An 18,937-nucleotide genomic window follows, 5' to 3' on the forward strand; every position below is an offset into this window, starting at 1 on the left:
AGTGTTAAATCCTTGTTTAGAGATGTAATTAATTGCTCTAGTTGATTAAAATTGTTTATTTATAACCGGCAGATTTTCTTGCTGAGTCAGTCTTCTTCATCTTTTTAAAACTAGAACCTTTAGAAATCATTCTGTTATATACATGGTTTTATTTCATTCCCTTTATTTCTTAATATAGAACCAATATGTCTCTTACTGAACAAGCAACAGTAAAGGCTTAAAGCATTTAAAAAATAAACACAAAAAATGAATCTTTAAAGCATAAACTCTTAAATGAAAGTATGCCTATTTTGCAGAGTTTTTCCTCCAAATTTTTTTCATACTGCTTAAAGAAATTTTAAGGCAGCATTGTTACACATAATTATGTCAACATGTTGCTGCCATCTTTCTAGGCTGGGTGGTCCATGCTTCCTTGACCTGTCATATTGCTTTAGGTGTTTGACAACACTGAATGAAGCCCAAGACAGATTTCCTTATGGGAATTCTGCCCTTCACTAAATAGTTATATTGAAGTGCTGCAGTTTGTTAAAATATTTGCTCCTTCGTTGTTAAGTATTTTTCTTGCTGAAAATTGTGATTTAACTTTTTTGGTTTAAGTGAATATTTGTGTTCATAGTGATATCCCAAGAGTGAGATATGTAGGATTCTCAGGTATTAATCACAGTCTGCAATTTTTACACTAGTAAGTGTAGGAATTATTTAGGATAAAGTGAATATCACAAGTGCTTTATTGTTCAGTCGCTCTTTCGTATCCAACTCTGAGCACATAGACTGTAGCACATCAGGTTTCCTTGTCCTTCACTATCTCTTGTAGTTTGCTCAAACTCATGTCCATTGAGTCAATGATGCCATCCAACCATCTCATCCTCTGTTGCCTCTTTATCATCCTGCCCCCAATCTTTCTCAGCATCAGGGTCTTTTCCAATGAGTTGGCTCTTCGCATCAGGTGGTCAAAGTATTGGAGCTTCAGCATCAGTCCTTCCAATGAATATTCAGGGTTAATTTCCTTTAGGATTGACTGGTTGCTGTCCAAGGTACTCTCAAGAGTCTTCTCCAGCACCACAGTTTCTGGAAAAGGGTAAAAAATGTTTCAAAGCATGAAACTTGAGATAGTAGATGGAGTGAGTGTAGTGGATGGCCTTAAAGGCTCAACTGTCTGTTTTACTTTGGTGATGTGCACTGAGAGTGAGAGGGTCTAGACTTGGGATCAGGAGTCCGACAATCTTTTTAAAATAAAGGAAAAAAAAAATCTAAACGATTCTAATGCCTCCACTCAAGTGCTGGTCCTCAGACAAGGGATATGATGTCATTGCCTCTTCAACAGAAATTGAACTCATTGTGTGAGCCTGGGCAAGTCATTTGACTTTTCCGTAACATCAGAAGATTGGACTTTAGGGTTTTTTTAAATATGCCTGGAATCTCATCTCGGGGCATTTGGGGAAGGGGGAACATGGAGGGTTTTTGTGACTGTAGATTGATTGAATGGATACAAATCTTTTATTATTAGCTTACAGATTCCCTACTTTCTTTATTCAGAATCTCACCCTCCTTGAATCACTGCTCACTTGCATAACCACTGCAGAATCAGAGAAGTGGGTTATGGGAGGAGGGGGGACTGAACTGACCCTCCTGTTTTTAACTCTCATCAGGTTGAAAGGTTTCCTATAATCTGTGTTCACGCCTGCACATGTATCCTCTCAGCACTGAATACATTTTTGAAGAGAAAACACTTATTTTGGGGGGCTAGTCTCCAGATTTAAAATATATATATATAGTTTACTGTTTCTAGTTTCTCAGGGAGAAAGCTGAATATTATTAATTTAAACCATAAAAAACCTGGAATAGGCCTGGAGTGAAAGCCCGTTCATTCCACTAACAAGCAGGCAGTTAATGAGACATCTGAATTTTAGAATACTCTTTAAATTTGAGAATTGAATGCTAAAAGTGATGTTGAATATCTAATTTAGGGAGTAGTGCCTTGTAAAGATTTTTTTAAAAGACAGCCTTTATGAGTAAGAAATATGATGGCATGGAAATCCTTGAATATGACTTGAAAATTATCCTCAACCAGTTTATTTTGTTTTAATTCAGTATTGTTTACATAATTGTTTTGTGAATTTCCTCACAAAATAGATTTCACTTTCTTTTTTTTTTTTTTACCAATTAATATGATTCCTATTATAGGGTTTTAATTTAATCTACATTTCCCATTTGTTTCTTATTTTTTATTTATATTTTCTCATTGTACATGGAGTACATGGGGTTGCATATATTATTTGTTAATTTCTTTTGTTTGTTTTTTTCTGAGACATAGCATGTTCCCTTCTGTACTCTGTAGAACCAAATGAAAATGAAAGAGATTAACATAGAAGGCAGTACAGTTTTTTAATAGTCACTAGAGGGCCATCAAGTGAATTCTAGAGCTACTTAGAGTCCTCATTCTTTTAAATAAAAGTTAGATAATATATGGATACTTTAATTGAAATATAGTTAAGACCTAAAAGATATCTCTTAAAAGAGAATAGTGTTGGAATATACAGTTCTAAAGTGAATTGTTAAAATTGTAGTGAAATAAGAGTAAATCATATATTAGGAGAAGAGTCAAACTTATTATTGTCATGTCGGTTCTTCCTTGGTTCTTGTCTCATTTCAACAAAAATTTGGTATGATGGACTGAAGGGTTTAAAGCAACAGAGAGTTACAGCTCAGTTCAGCTCAAGCAGACAGATCTTTTACTCCAAAGACATGGGAGCAGGCCGACCCCAAAGGAGTTGTCATCCTCCTTCTGATTCCTCTTGGCTTCCCCCTTTTTATAATTTGTGTCTCCTCCTTTTGGTTGTGCCCTGTGCAAAATGCAAAATAGGGCTTGTACTCACCACCAGTCAGTGAGAGTGAATGCAGATGGGCACCCGCTCAAAGCCTGTTGACAACTGCAAGTTATATAACAGCAGGCTGTGTTGCTTATGCCTTCCCACAATTCAGTCTTTTGTCAGGTGTGTGTGTGTGTCTGTGTGTGTCTGTGTGTGTCTGTGTGAGTGTGTGTGTGTATGTGTGTGTGTGTGTCTGTGTGAGTGTGTGTGTGTCTGTGTGTGTGTGTGTGTCTGTGTGTGTCTGTGTGTGTGTCTGTGTGTCTGTGTGTGTGTGTGTGTGTGTGTGTGTGTGTAGAGTATTTATGAACCCTTAGTGGGCTTCTTCCTAGCTACCTAAAGGTTACCTGGAGAAGCCCCTGTGGTTACTGTGCCTTGGGTGCATGTGCCCAAGTTGGAAAAATCTGTGGTTATTTTGCAGCATATTTGTGAGCTCCCCTGGGTGTGTCTAGGATGGGGTTTAGAGATCAGCTTGCATCCTTTTCAGCCAGGCCACCCCTCATTGCTCATGCCTAACTTCCTACCTAACAGTATGACAGACAGGTTCTCATCACTGTGTCTCTGGTACAGAATATTGAAACCTCGAGATTTTTGTAGTATGCCACTAATTGTGTCTACTCTTCATTAGTGTCAGCTGAGCGAGAAGAAATAGAAGATGCTCAACAACAGGAAGCTGCCCTGCTGACCAAGTGGCAAAGGATTATGGGGATTAATTATGAAATTGTGGTATGTTAGCATCCCCTCCCTAACTTCCTAATTTGTGAACTGTATTTGAGCGGGGACTTTCTGACAGTAATAAAGATGACTATTATAAATAGTCAAAGATGACTATTGTAAATAGTCCTAGAGAAGTTGCAAACACCAGGGTTTTTTTCAAAGACCTAAATGTGCTGATTCAGATATTAAAAAATTCAAGTTGGAGAAAGTTGGATTGTAAATAACCAAGGTGCTAAAGTACAAGGACTAGAAGTTTTAGAACTTATAATTCATCACTATTTCTTGTCGTAGTGTATATTATATAGATAAAAGGAAAAGTTTTTCTGATTCTCATTCCTGGGATTTATGGAAAGAATCTGAATAGAATGACAGAATTTACTTGAAAATAAAACAAAAATCATCATGACTTAGTACAGAATTATAAAAGGAACTTTTTCCTATTTACTCTTTATCATTCTTATGCTCTTATTCTTCTTGAGGGTTTTTAGTCTGCATGCTTTTTTCATTTTTCTTAGGCCATAGTGAACCATTTCATGTTTATTTAACAACTTGCATACCTAGAGTAGCAGTTGTGATCTGCTATTCTAAAAAGTGTTTTAATGAAGTGGACATTGATTATGAATCTTTAGGTATATACCAGCTAATTTCAGGAATTTCAAAAGGAACAATAAAATACTTGGTTAGGTAAAAATTTTCATATTGCTTATGATATTCAAGTAGCTCTAGATTAAAGGTGATAAAACACAAGAGATAATTACATATAATATTAATAAAGATAACATTTACTGAGTACTTTGTGCCAAGCAGTATTCTCAATGTTTCTTTTAATCCTCATTACAAATTTTTTTTTAAACACTCAATTTGTGTCAAGTAAGATTTGAGTAACAACAGCTGTGACTACCATTTTAAATTGAGTCAAGAAAGAATACAACAAAAGTCCAGCTTCACTATGGTTAGTTTAGCACAAAATGAAAGTTGGAAGGTTCCTTTGTGGGGTGGGGTTAACATGGTGGCATGCACAACTGAGATTGCACTCCTTTGGGTCATACTTGAGTAGTAAGAGGACGCTTTCACTGGCCACTCCTCACAGAGGTCAGAACGGAGACTGTGGACCTTTAACTGCCCTTTGTCTACATGTTACTTTGGTGGCACTTCCAGTAATGTATCAAGTGTGAAAATTTATTATAAGTCTGAAAGGACTAAGCTGTTTATAGGCCCTTATCAAACATAGGTAAATATGACATGTCTGGATTTACAGTTGCTTCCTATGTAGTTACAAAGCACAAATGAAGTAATAGGAGGAGTGGGGTAGTAGAGAGAAGGATTGATGGATGTTGTAAGGGGGGACATGGACGGCTGCATGGAGGAAGTGATACCTAAATAAGGAATTGAAGGATTTTGTCAACAAAATTGGGTTTAAATTAGGTTTAAAACTCAGATAATGCAGCTTCCAGTTTTAACTCTATGCTCATTATCATTAAGATTTGAAAAAGATCTTTTATAATTAAGCAGTATTTTTCTCAGTCTCTCTATTGCTCAGTTCCCTTAACTATAAAGGGGATAAAGCAGATTGTCTTTAGTATACTTTCTGATTTTAATATTATAGTGACTGTTCTGTCTGTAAAAATAGTGATTTTGTAATGTTCTTCGTTATTTAGATTAACAGTAGAAAATAAAAAGTTTACTCTCCTGTTTTAAGCTTTGATTCACTTTTAAAGACAAGTGTTGTCCCCTTGATACAGTGTACGGTCCAGAGCTTGGGCCATGGGTTCAGACTGCTGAGGTTCAAAGCGCTTTTATTAGCTGCGTGACTATTGAAACTGACCTCTCAGAACCTCATTTTTTAAGTTTGGAAGCAGGGATAGACATTGTACCTATTTATGAAAAGTAAGTGAGATAGTCTGCATAATGGGATTAGTGTGGTCCTGCACATGGAAGGTGATAAGGGTGTGTCTTTCTGTGTGTGGTTTGAGCTCAGGCTTCTGGTTTTATCGGTGGTCCTCTGACTACCCTCCATCTGGTGTCAGCATTTTCGATACCACAGAGTGTCTTGGAAGCTTGCACCTGGCTGCTTCCTCTTGGTTTATGTTGGTTCAGGGAACTAATAGACATCAATACTCTTTCCAAGGCAAAACGCTAAAGGTTTGGCAGCTTTAAAATAAGGTTTTTGAAGCTTTTGTGAGAAATTTGACCTTCTAGGGGGTGAACATAAAATACATATACAGAAAAAGAAGAAAAATGAAAGAATATTAAAAATTGTGATATTTCTCCTTTCAGGTGGCTCATGTGAGCAAGTTCAGCGAGAACAGTGGGTTGGGAATAAGTCTGGAAGCAACAGTAGGCCATCATTTTATTCGATCTGTCCTCCCGGAAGGTCCTGTTGGACACAGTGGGAAGCTTTTCAGTGGAGATGAGCTGTTGGAAGTAAGCAAGCTATTCCATCTTCCCGTTCGTAAATAAAATTCTGAAAAGGCTGTGGGACGCTTAATGTGGTAAACAATTAAGTTCTTATTTCAAGTTCCTCCTCCAAAGGGTACTTGAGAGAGATACATAAGTAAAACTTTACCCACAGCAGAAATTTCTAATCTGTATGTACATTGATCATCAGACCTAATTCCATGCATGGTTTTTGTTTGTTTTAGGTCCAGAGAATATAAAAACTGGCTTTACATTTTTTTGAACATTCAAATTTTAGAATAGGTAATATATTCATGTTTTATAATCACATGTAAGACAAAGATATACTCCAGTGAGTAGTTTTTTTTTTTCTGTCCCAACCCTTCATTAGGTGTAACTGGTTGTTATTGGTTCTATGCAATCTTCCAGATATTTTTAATGAATATGTATGAAAATTTGAACTTATTAATTTATCTCACTTTTTAAATGTATTAGTATATAATAAAATACATGCCATTTTTTATCTTGAATTTTTTCATTTAATGATAATATCTCATTTTAAAACAAGCTTTATTCTTTGGGAACAATTTTATTAATTCTCCCTTTCCAAACTATTACACAGGCATATGAAACATGGGTGAAAGCGAGTGATCTTTCTGTGAGTGCTTTAGAAAGTCCAACGCCAATAAGACTGTAGTGTTGCATGTAAATTATTTTAGGCAGCACTACTACAGATCCAGCCATAGTTCTGAGCATAGTACAGCTGTGATCATCCTTTGAGTACAATTTATATTAATGTAATAAAAAATTGCTTTAAGTGTTAGGAAGTGTTCTTTCTTGGTCAACTTGTCTTTTTGCACAGGTGAATGGCATAACTCTACTTGGGGAGAATCACCAGGAGGTGGTGACCATTTTAAAAGAGCTGCCTATAGAGGTGACAGTGGTATGCTGTCGTCGAACGGTGCCACCTACTGCCCCGTCAGAGTTGGAGAGCCTGGACTTATGTGACATTGAACTCACAGAAAAGGTATCAGACACGCAGATACAGGAGACTAGTCTGAATGTATAATGGGAAAGCTATACGACGTTTAAAAGTCTTTAAGCCTTATTTTTCTCTTTCTTGGTACTGATTTCCTCACAAATCCTGTGGCGTATAGGCTAGCCCTTGGAGTCAGACAGACATAGGTTCGAATCAGGCTTGACCCTTACTCTCTCTGTGACCACAGGCAGGTCACTTCATCTTTCTGAATCTCACTTTTCTTGAGGTAAAATGTCAGTCATTAGGTATTATTGCAAAATAGGTGCTTCTATAATTTATTCACAGTATTCCTATGAAATAGACACGTCCCCCTTAACAGAGGGAAAATTGAAATATGAAAGTAGTGAGTATATAGTACATATCTAGTCAAAGATACTTTTGTATAACCTCCTCAGCTCAGTGCTTGTCATGTGGGTGATAAGAATAGGGGAAAATAAGAAACATAATGCCAAATTCTGTAGAAATCAGTGTAGCACCATACATGTCCAGATATATTTTATGTGATATAAATGGGATTATTACAATAAACCAGGTGGACAGATTTGCATCCATGGTCCTACTGTACAATAATTGTTAAAAAAGCAAAGATAGCATTTAAAGTAACATTTCATCATCAAAAACATGTTTTTCCTATCTAATGTCTTCAAGAGCTATACAAAACTGAATTAATCTAGACTCACTGTAATATATTTGACTAAAAGACGCTAATGTTTGAACCCCTATTTTTGTGCCAAGTGCTTTTTAAATATTACCTTACTTAATTTGCAGAAATTCTTTGAGATGGGTAACTGAGAAGCCCAGGTTAAGAATGCAGCTCAAGGCAATGCAGATAAAATAAAAATAATAGAGGAAGTCTTCAAGCCAAAGCCAGTGTGTCTTCAGATATCATCTTGCCACTGTGCATGTTAATTTATTAATGAAACAATCACGTGCACAACTCATAGGACTTCAGAACCCTTGTTTGCTCAGTGTGTAGAACTTAAACATACAGCCATTTCCTCTTGAATTGTTCAAATTTATCATAAGCATTCTTTTTCTTTAATATCAAAAATAGCTTTAGATTTCTTTTTCTAACAACAGATGTGATTCAGACACTGATGAAAAATGGTGAAAATCACATAGAATTATGCTACTAAGATAGAATCACTATGTATTTTTATGGAAGCTCTTTGAACCATACATTTTAAGTGCCTATTACAAGTTAGGTTATTTCTAAGTTGCTACCTTAATTCATAAAGGTTTCTTGATAAACTGTTGCTGCTCATATGCGAGTGCTGTATTCTGGACAGATGCTGGGAATCTCCCTTTTCCTCATAGTGTTGGTATGTACATCTGCGGATCTAGTACATCTGAAATAAGAGCTGTCTGGTCTGTTTATCCAGCCTCACGTAGATCTAGGTGAGTTCATCGGGTCCTCGGAGACAGAGGATCCTGTGCTGACTATGACTGATGTGGGTCAGAATGCAGAGGAAGTTCAAGGACCTTTGGCTCTGTGGGAAGCCGACACTCAGAACATAGAGCTGGAGAAAGGGAGCAAAGGACTTGGTTTTAGCATTTTAGATTACCAGGTAAATATATCCTACTTTTAACAAATTTTTTTTAAAAAAGATAACAGGCTAAATGCGTATTGTTACTGGCAGAGCAAAAGTAGATCATACTTTAGAATCATCAAATATGTGTTCTTGTTTCTAGTCTTTCAGAATAATAATTTATAATAAGATTATTATTATAAAGCATTTTTTTGACATTGAGATTTTTTAGCTGTTTTATATTTCAGCTCTTGGAAATTTGAAGACTGTGCAGAATACTTTTTAGGAATATCATAGAAATACAGTTTTACTGTTTCTTTGGGGAATATACCTAAATTGTTTTTATTTCCTTGCTCTTAATGGACGGTTCATATTTGAGTGGTAAGACAGAAACTATCAAATACTTCTTTTGTCTGAACTGAATGATAGATATATCATTTTGGATATATTGTAAATTCTCATATTCTTATTATTTGACCAAACTTGATGAATAATCTTAAATTAGGTCAGCCTGCATCCTCGTGCTGCGCTCGAAGCCGAGTTACTGAGGGGATGCTCCTGCTGGGCTGATGAGGTGCAGCTGCTGCGCCTCATTAATTAATACTGAGCTGGCAGGCTGTCTCAGATGACTCCAGAGAGTTGTATTCTTTCTCAGGTGTGGTTCTTGAGTCTTGTTCTAATATTAAGATTGCTGTGTATCAGCAAACACTGCATTATCAACTACGATATGGCCTCCTTCTGTATCTCTTCATTCCAAAAACAAGCCCTTTCCTCAGAACACTCCCATCTACTGATGTTCCACAATAGTAACAGCCTGTCAGTAAATGCTGCTGTTAATAATTCATGAATCTCAGATGATAGTTATAAAAGTGGACTGTTTATCAATAGCTGACGTCACACTTTTAAATTTACCTAAAAAATTTAAAACATCTACTTGGGAACCATTGAAAGTGGGGATGCCATTGTTTAGGGTGGTCTCTTCCTAAACCCTTCAAAATGGAGATAGCCTTCACCCAGATAATTCACTGGAAGTGTTGTATGGAATTTTTAAAAGACACTTTGAAAGATTTATCCATCCATTACAATGCAGAGAGTGCAACCTGTAATAACATTTTGAAGTGTAGAGAGAAGTTGCCTGCTCTTTGCTTTCTTGTCCTTTCAGGATCCAGTTGATCCAGCAAGCACTGTGATCGTCATTCGTTCTTTGGTGCCTGGTGGAATTGCCGAAAAGGATGGACGACTTCTTCCTGGAGATCGACTCATGTTTGTCAATGATGTTAACTTGGAAAACAGCAGTCTCGAAGAAGCTGTCCAGGCCCTGAAGGGTGCACCATCAGGAACTGTGAGAATAGGAGTTGCCAAGCCTTTGCCTGTAAGAATTCAGATTTTATTGATTTCTTTTTATTTGTAAATAAAAGTGACTTTCAGCCTTTTTGCTTCAGGTATTTTCATGATTGAATCATGACTTTCGATACTTTTCATCAGCATGGTTATTGGCTCCATGAGTGTAAAAATTTAATTTTGATTAATATTTTTTTAAAGGATAAAGGAAAGAAACAGCCAGGAAGCTCAGAAATAAATTTAAAAGTTAATGTTCTGTGGTTCACTTTTAGCTTTTTTTTAATTCAAAAATAAGGTCATGATCAATATACAAACAAATGTTTTCAAAGAATAGGCTTTAAAATATCTATACCAATAAGTTGATGTATTAGAGAAATTAATAACAACAGCTAACAATGAAATCTTCAGTTATAGTGGAAGAAATAGAATCTCTGTCAGAGTGGATTAAGTACCGGTATTTTGTTGACTTCAAAATATTTGTTGTATAATTACTGCAGAGCAAGAAATTGAACTTTCTAATTTAGGTTCATCAGCCTGTAGTTCTCCTCCTGGGAGGGAATAGCATTCATGTTATTAATTACTACAATATAAAAACAACTAATAAATTCATGCTACATAATGTCAGTATGATTATTTGGTACAGTGATTGCAACATAGCTCTTATCATTGAATTGCAATGAAATATTAGAGACAGTCTCAATATTTGTATTTTTTTTCAGTGTATAAATATATTTTAAGTAGAAAAGACAAATAATATTTTCTCTTAAATAAACATAGACACATAGATATATTTGCATAAACATCGAATAAAAGTCTGTTTACATTGTCAAAGAGTTTATTTAGATAATAAGCTTGTTGATGTATTTAAAATGTTGAGTAGATTTTTTATGCCCTGCTTTTCATTCCATAACAAATTTTGGTAACCTGTGAAAATGTATTTATGAAAACAGGAAGAAAAGAAGGGAAGAAGAAAGAGAATATTAAGCAAACCTCAAATTAAACCAGGATTGTAGGAATCAGAACAAGGGTTCAGTATGAAGAGTGTAAGAATGAAGATAGTGCATTATGGGACTCTACATATTTATTAATATTGACCATACATTTGATTTCTGTTACACAAAGAAAATGGCAAACATGATCAATACATGTGTTTTACTGCCCTTAAGGGAAAATTGTGCCACTTAACTCTGAAGCAATCTTTTTTTTCCCTAGTTAGTTCCAAAATAAGTTTCTTTCATAAGAGTATTTAGTATTCCAAATTGAATATGCATTGCAGTTGTGATAAATCTCATTTATATGAAGTCAGTTTTACTAAAAATTAGACTCATATGTATGGGCAAAGAAGATAAACATTTTTTTTCTCTGAAATACTGTTGCACATATTGGTGATGTAGGCAAGACAATCTAAATGTTTTAGCTGGTGTTTTCCTGATATTGTAAGAAGAATGCTAGGTTATCCATCACTGTGCTCGTGGTTATAATTTGACTCCTTAGGAGTGCAGTATACGTGTATTGTATACATACAGAGTTGGTGATTTATTTTAAGCCATGATAAATTAAGAGACTTAATTGACAGTTTACTGAAGGTCCTTGTCAAAGAAATTAACATTTTTTAAAATAATCAGGAGTGCAGTGTAAATATATTGTATACATATAGTGTTGGTGGTGATGGTTGTATTTTGAGCCATACTAAATTAAGAGACTCCATTGAGAGTTCACTAACTATCCTTGTCAGAGAAATTACATTCTTTAAATTAATATTCTAGTAAGGAATGACAGAGAGATATTGGTCCTTCTTTTTAATGTTTCCTTTTTCTGCAAATTCTTCTACATCTGAACACCTTAAAGTTGCTTTATTTCTGTATTTAGAAGTCATTTTTAACTCGAATATTTGGTAGGTGACCAGAAGATTATTATAATGTAAAAAATTGTTGATTTTGATAATCTTTTTATAAGAAGGGTAAAGAAATTTGTAGAAAGGGATTCTCATCTAACAGATGATGTTGGTATTGGGATAAGCATTCTTACTGTGTCTTAAAATATAAAACTGTTCAACATGAATATTATATTTTTTGCTCATCATTTATGTTAAAGTCGTTTGTTTATGATGACTTTATAACTTGAAAACATTATTTGAAAACTTTCCAATTTTTCCTCCCCCCCTTAACTTTTTTCTCCCCTCTCCTCTGTTTTCCCTTCCCTCCTTCTTTCCTGTTCGCCTTCTTTTTCATAAACTCATCCTCAAACACTGAGCTTCATTCTCCCTGCAGCTGTCCCCAGAAGAGGGTTATGTTTCTGCTAAGGAGGATTCCTTTCTCTACCCGCCACATTCCTGCGAGGAGGAAGGGCTGGCTGATAAAGCCCTCTTCAGGGCTGACTTGGCTCTGGTTAGTGGTGCGCTGGCTTATCAAGCTTTCTTTCAAAATCTTAAATGTGTCTTATTTTTGCTTTTCAAAACATTCTGAAGTCTTACTGTATTCTTTGTTCATTATGTTTTGGAAAACTTAACATTTTATTTTCAACTTCAGTAGTTCTCACAGTTCAAAATGAGAAAAAAAGCAAACTATTATAAACCTGAAAAATGTTGGATTTGTGGCAGAAATTCAGTTAGCAGTGTATTATGTCAACATGTAAATTTAATCTTTACATCATACCAAAAGTTATTAAAGCACTTGTTTGCTCTAAATACATACTTGAATATCTCTAAGCATACTTTAACTATTTTCAGTATTCAGTCAGAGATCAGTTATTTTAGCTTCCTTTTAATGATGTAACAGTTATGTTATTTCCTTAGATATTAATAATATGAAAGTCACATACATTGTTTCACTTACGGATTAAGAGCACAAAAGCTTCCAAAAGAGGGAGATGTTCATGTTTTCTATGAATATGTGTTTGTTAACATTATTGATTTACCAGAAGCTTTTACATTAAAATTTTATTTTTACTTGGTCTATATAAAATCATGGACTTCCCTGGTGGCTCAGATGGTAAAGCGTCTGTCTACAATGTAGGAGACCCAGGTTTGAGTCCTGGGTTGGGAAGATCCTCTGGAGAAGGAAATGGCAATCCACTCCAATACTATTGCCTGGAAAATCCCATGGACAGAGGAGCCTGGTAGGCTACAGTCCATGGGGTCGCAAAGAGTCAGACATGACTGAGCAACTTCACTTTCATATAAAATCATTCACTGTAATAACTGTACTTAGGGACCAACTTTGTTTTGTGAATACATGGTTCTTGCTCCTGAGAACCTTATGGTTTGGTAGAGGATCCAGTGCTATGTTAATAGTTAATAAAGTATAAAACTAAATACCAGATATAAATACGCATATGACATTTATACAAGTGTAAAAATTACACATCCTCTTCCTAGTACTTCCTTCATTAAAGCCAGGTTCCTGACCTAAAATTTTTTTGGAGGGCTGGGAAGCATTCCTCAGTGTTACTAGAAAGGAATATTTTAAATACTTGTCTTAGTGGTGTTGGACTAGTGAGAGGTTTCAAACCTGTGAAATTCTTCACTAGGTGTTTATAACTAATTGTGCACATCTTGCTTTGATTCTAATAATCCTGTCGTTGAAGGATATGGTTCTTCTTGTTAGTTATTTTTCAATTGCCAGCTCCTGAATCAGCCATTTGGAGTTTTGGTGTATATTGTAATCAGTATAATAATTTCACATTATAATTCCAGGTAACTGGAAAAAAGGATTTTTTTAAATTATAGAAATATTTAAACTTAGACTTGCTCCAAGCCCTTTGTTGTTACCTTTTGCCCTTTCATTGATGAAACAAAATAACCCTCTATGCTCGCACCAGTTTGTCTTTGTTCTGTTACAGTAGTTAATTTCTGATGTGTTGAAGAGAGGGAAGAGGTCCTATAGAAAATAGAATAGACCAGAGAATGATACTAGTATGCCCTTAAGTCTTAGTAACAGAACAGAATTCCCATCTGATATTATTGTTTTTATTCCTAGGTGAACGCAAATGATGCTGACTTAGCAGATGAATCTGCCTTTGAGTCGCAGTACTCTCCTGATAATGGCAGTATCTACTCCACTCAAGCCTCTATTTTATCTCTTCACGGCAGTGCTTGTAGTGATAACCTGAATTATGGTCCCTCCCTTCCATCTTCTCCTCCCAAGGTACAAAGGAAATGCCATTTTATTTATGAGAGAACTTACGCCCAGAGATCATTGCTAATGGGATTTTGTGGGAGTGGCATGTTAAAGACCTTATGTTTATGCAGTGATGACTTCACTCTTAAAGTACAGTTTCCTTTAGGGAGTGTTAGCTGGGTATCTTGTAGACTCCAAGGGACTATTTAAATATGGGTTCTGTGATACAGTGTGATAGATAGAAGAGTTCCAAACTTTGATTAAGATTTGCATATTAGACAAAAATTTTAATGAAATGTATTTCTTAAATTGTGTTTTTGGCAGTGTCTACTTTGGAAAAATTAGAAGAGTAACTTTATTTTCTGAATGGTTTTAAAACTGATTTCCATGGAAAGTTGGATAGTAAAATAGTTCTTGCATTAGTTTAATATTTATTATCTAAGTTGAATTTATGCCATCATATATTTTTATATAAAATAATGCCAAAGAATACTTTACGTAAAAACCACAGTGAATGGCAAAGAATGTTTGAGTCACTGGAAGTGAATGAAGAATTTAGCTACCGTATGATATATCTCTGCCATCGACATTTTAGAAATAGATTACTGGTGTAAGTGCCTCACCCAACTCTATATTCATTTTCTTGGTGACATACTCTATAATTTTTTTCTTTTCTTTATATAATTTTTTCTGTAATTTTTAATAAGTAACATTTTATAAAGCTTATTCAGTCTTTTGTGTGTGAGATGATATATCACTGTTTGAATTTGGATTTCTGATTGCTTATGAAGTGGAACAGGTTTTCATATATTGGCCATCTGGTTTTCATATCCAGCAATGGCATCTTTATATCTTTTGGTCATTTTATAATGGAGTTGCTTGTCTCTCTATTGATTTCTAGGACTCATTTATATTTCCTAGAAATTTAATAAACAGAGCAATTTAATGTGTATTTATTTATGAGTGTGTATGTGAGTGTGTATATTTTGAAAATCTGAAAATGTGTAGGAAGGAATGATTCCTTTTAACTTCCGGAAAGAAGTTATTCTTGGAGAAAAAATGAAAGCATGGGAAATTAGTTGTATCTATAATATCAATACATTATATCCATTTAAGAAGAAAGAGAAATTGAAGAAAATATGCCAAAATATTACTGTATCTTAAATCGCGGCAGAACATTCGTATATGGATGTATTTTCCTTATTTTTCCATGTTGGAAATATACTGTAAATAAACATAATCATTATGGTAAAAGATTGGATAATAATTCTTTTTTAAATATATGAAATATATATTTTCCACATAAATTCAATGGGAAGGGAATCTGTATTTATGAGTCGGTTGGAAAGTAGAATTTCAATAGGCCTTGAACAATTTTCCTCCTTTTCTGATTAACAAGAAATTTTTTGGCCAAAACATTTTCAAAGCATTTTCTTTTATGTTCAAGATGCACCTGTTATCCTTGCAAACAATCCTGGGCAATCTCCTTGAATTGGTTTGCAAGGTATAATCTTGAATGGAGCAGCTGCTCCTCTCTCACCACACCTGAGACTCTCTGACTGAGTCCTGTCTTGAACATATTCCTTTGTTAGTGGCCTCAGGGCTGAAAGCTGAATTCATCTCCTAATGGAATCTTCTTATCTGCTGCATATCACACTCCTTCTTGCCAGTGGGACATAATGCATTGTTTAACTTAGTAATTGTTACTTAAAGGGATTACACAATGTGCATACTGAGAAGCATATATTTTACAGGGCAAATGCCGGCTATGCGCAGCACAACATATTGGCTTACTGAAGACTGTTTGACTCTTTTTTTTTTTCCAAGGCAGTTTACTCTTTTGTTGAAGCAAATTTTGGCAAGCTGGCCTATCAACTGAAATATTTAAACTACAAAACAACAAAGGAGACACTAATGAGGGTGTTTTAAAACACATTGTGAAACTCCTGTGTGATTTCAGTTTTCTTAGAAAGTAGGACTGTTTGTGTATCGTGGTGCATCTTTGCCACTTTTTTGTCTTGTTTGTATTTGTTTTGAGGCATTTTTTTAGTATTAAGATATTCTGCTGGAAAATTGAAAAAGTTAGATTATTCATTCATCTTCCTATTTCTTTGCACTAAATTCATTTTTAAAAGACAGAGCGGCAGTTTATTATAGAACTTAGAGCCGACCATTTTTCTCAAAGAAAAGTGAGCTCATTTGGGGATTCTTTAATTGATAAAATGATACCACATGTGATCTTTAAGAAAAAGAGAAACCTCCATACAGATTTGAAAGAAGGATAAAAGAGTGAGAGGATCTCAGTGATTCCTCAGATTTTTGACCTTGCTAATTATGTAATAATCTGGTAGCCTTAAATGATGACTGGAAATGCACAAGTAAGTTTACCTGTTTTCTTTACCCTGATGAGAAGGCCTTGACCTGTGCCAGGCATGCTGCTGGAAGCCCTAAGAGCTGATCACCCAGAACAGGGTCTTATTATAGAGGGAGGCCTTCTTCCTAAGGGCAGAGCCTGGACCTAGACCACTGCTTAGCTAAGCACCGGAAGCATACACTGAAGCTCCTCTGCACAGAATTCTCTCATTTGGGAGATCGTTCTGCCTTTTTTTTTTTTTTTTAAATAAAGGAGTTGTGTTTGCTTAATTTCATTTAGGGACTTAAGGGAAAAAACATTACTGAAGAATCTGAAAAATATGGCCGTTTCCAGCAGTATTTGGATTAATAGAGTCCGGTCACTGAAAGATGGACATTAAAGGCGAGAAGCTAGTGGGTGGTTTTCTCATTCTTCTAGGTTTTAATTTTTTCATTAGTATTTTTATCCTCTTTTCCTTCTCACCTCCAAAGACATAATAGAATGAAGAAATAATTGTTTTAGAAACCTACTAAATACTTGTACATTTGTGTTTTAAAGCTCAGTATGGTTTTGTGGGAGAAGATAATTTTCTCTATTTTGACTTAATAGTCTAAACAATAAAGATTCACTAGCTGTGTAATGCATTTCCTCTTCTTCTTATCCACACGCCCATGCCCCACACTCCCTAGTGCATCCATAGTCTCTCTTCTTGCTCCAGTGATGAAAAGATTACCAGTTTGGTGCATGTCCTGCATTCCTGAATGCTGGTCCCCCGGAAATGTGGTTGATTCTAGTGCAAGTTGAACTTCATGTTTGTCACCATAGAAACCCCTCTTCATACCTTATAAATTAAAGAAAACCAATGGATTCCATGATTAAAAAAAAAAAAATCTACATATTTGTAGGAATAAATCTTCACTAGTGTCATTCTGTAGCATAAAATACTGCTGCCTTCACAGTTATTTTTTAAATCTTGATACCAGTTTTTATTATTTTGTGGAGAAAGTGTTGGTCTCAAAAACTGATTACATCACTATAATCAAGATAATGAGAGTGATTGTGGAAATGTTAGTGACAAAAACTGCGAGCTAGCAAAGGTACGAGAAATGTTACCTTCTCTCTCAGTAGGGTAAGAGTACAGATAGGAAAGGAAGTGTACCTTGTCTCAGAAAGAGGAGGAGTGCAATGCAAGTTGGAGCAGCTGTCCTTATGGTATATTTTTCTAAAGTATAGAAAGATTTCTGTGGTTGACTGGTTATTGAAGAAAAAGCAGGTTGTGTCCATCGAATGCTCAAGTTTTTATCTTGTCTATGTAAATATATTCTCTGGGTAAATAATGTGCCTAAGTATAACATTAATATGCATTATACTATATTTTCAAGTATAATTGTCATTTTCATTTAATCTTTCCCCCGTCTACCCTGCAAACATAAATGTGTCAAGTGGAGGTACCTATTAAGGTGGATTTTTGAAAGATTCCAGTTTAGATACCAAGTTGTACTGGGAAATTGTGGTTATTTTTGGACATCTTATGAGGGAAGAACTGCTTTTCTTTTAGATCCATAAGACTTAAAAATAAACTCAGTTGTTGTTCAGCAACCAGAAATGTTTCTGAAGTAGGCGTGTGTTGTCTGCTGTGTTGATGAGCTCTTTCTTTCATATGTGTCAGTGTTAACTCCTTCATGAATAATGCATGGAGATTTCTGTTACATGGTTTCTAGTAAACCCAAGCTAACAAGGGCAACTTGACCTCTTTTTCTGGTAGAAGGTAGTTTTGATTGCCACCTTTATTTGAGGAGTGGTAAGGATGACCTCTGCTAATTATTATAATTAATTTAGAAATACAGAAGCTAACCACTATTCTATTAAGTACTATGTGTTGTTGTTTTTCTTTTTTCTCCGTAAGACTAAAAGTTGGTTGTATGAGCCAACAGCTTATTATTTAGGTTTTGGGAGTGTGGAGGATGATACTTTTCTATCCTTTGTTTCTGAGGATTTTAAAGATGTTAGTTGCTTGCATGATTTTCCCACTTGCCTCAGTTCTTTATACCAGGAATGTTTGATAATTCCAGAGAGACAGAAACTTGATTGAACAAGACAAGTGTAATAAATTGTGTTGAAGCAATTGATTGCCAGTTTAGAAAAAAAAAATGAAAAGGATGCATATCTCACATCAAACTCTGAAAAATAAATCTAGTTGGGTTAAAACTGTGTCTGAAAGCAAACCATTTGTAAAGTTGGAGAAAAATACTAAAAAGTATTTCATTTATTCTGTGCAGAAGGAGGACTTATTAAGCAGCTTATAAAACCAGAAGCATAAAGAAATTGGCCAGTCTGATTGCATAGTTTTAATAAAGAATTACATAATTCTTGATTACATAAGGCATTAACTTCTGCACATTTATGTATATGACATATACAGACTTAAAAGACAAATGACGACCTTGGAAATACTTGCAGTATATATCACAATGACTCAGAATATGTCAATGATGACATATTTACTGACATTGGAAATCTCTCATGTTGAGGTATAAAGATACTTCAAAAAATCAAGTAGGAATATACTATTTAGT

General features: G+C 35.0%; 1 protein-coding gene across 1 annotated transcript in view; it reads left to right on the top strand.

Annotated features, from left to right (window-relative positions):
- Positions 1-18,937, top strand: part of LOC120863821 (multiple PDZ domain protein) — a 175,335-nt gene that overhangs the window by 79,227 nt on the left and 77,171 nt on the right. The window contains exons 13-19 of the mRNA XM_040240389.1: positions 3,496-3,593; positions 5,862-6,008; positions 6,844-7,008; positions 8,403-8,588; positions 9,712-9,921; positions 12,161-12,277; positions 13,868-14,035. Coding sequence (XP_040096323.1) covers positions 3,496-3,593; positions 5,862-6,008; positions 6,844-7,008; positions 8,403-8,588; positions 9,712-9,921; positions 12,161-12,277; positions 13,868-14,035 — 1,091 coding nt within the window. The remainder of the gene's footprint in view (positions 1-3,495; positions 3,594-5,861; positions 6,009-6,843; positions 7,009-8,402; positions 8,589-9,711; positions 9,922-12,160; positions 12,278-13,867; positions 14,036-18,937) is intronic.

This window comes from Oryx dammah, unplaced genomic scaffold (genome assembly GCF_014754425.2).
Source record: "Oryx dammah isolate SB20612 unplaced genomic scaffold, SCBI_Odam_1.1 HiC_scaffold_1, whole genome shotgun sequence".
NCBI lineage: Eukaryota > Metazoa > Chordata > Mammalia > Artiodactyla > Bovidae > Oryx > Oryx dammah.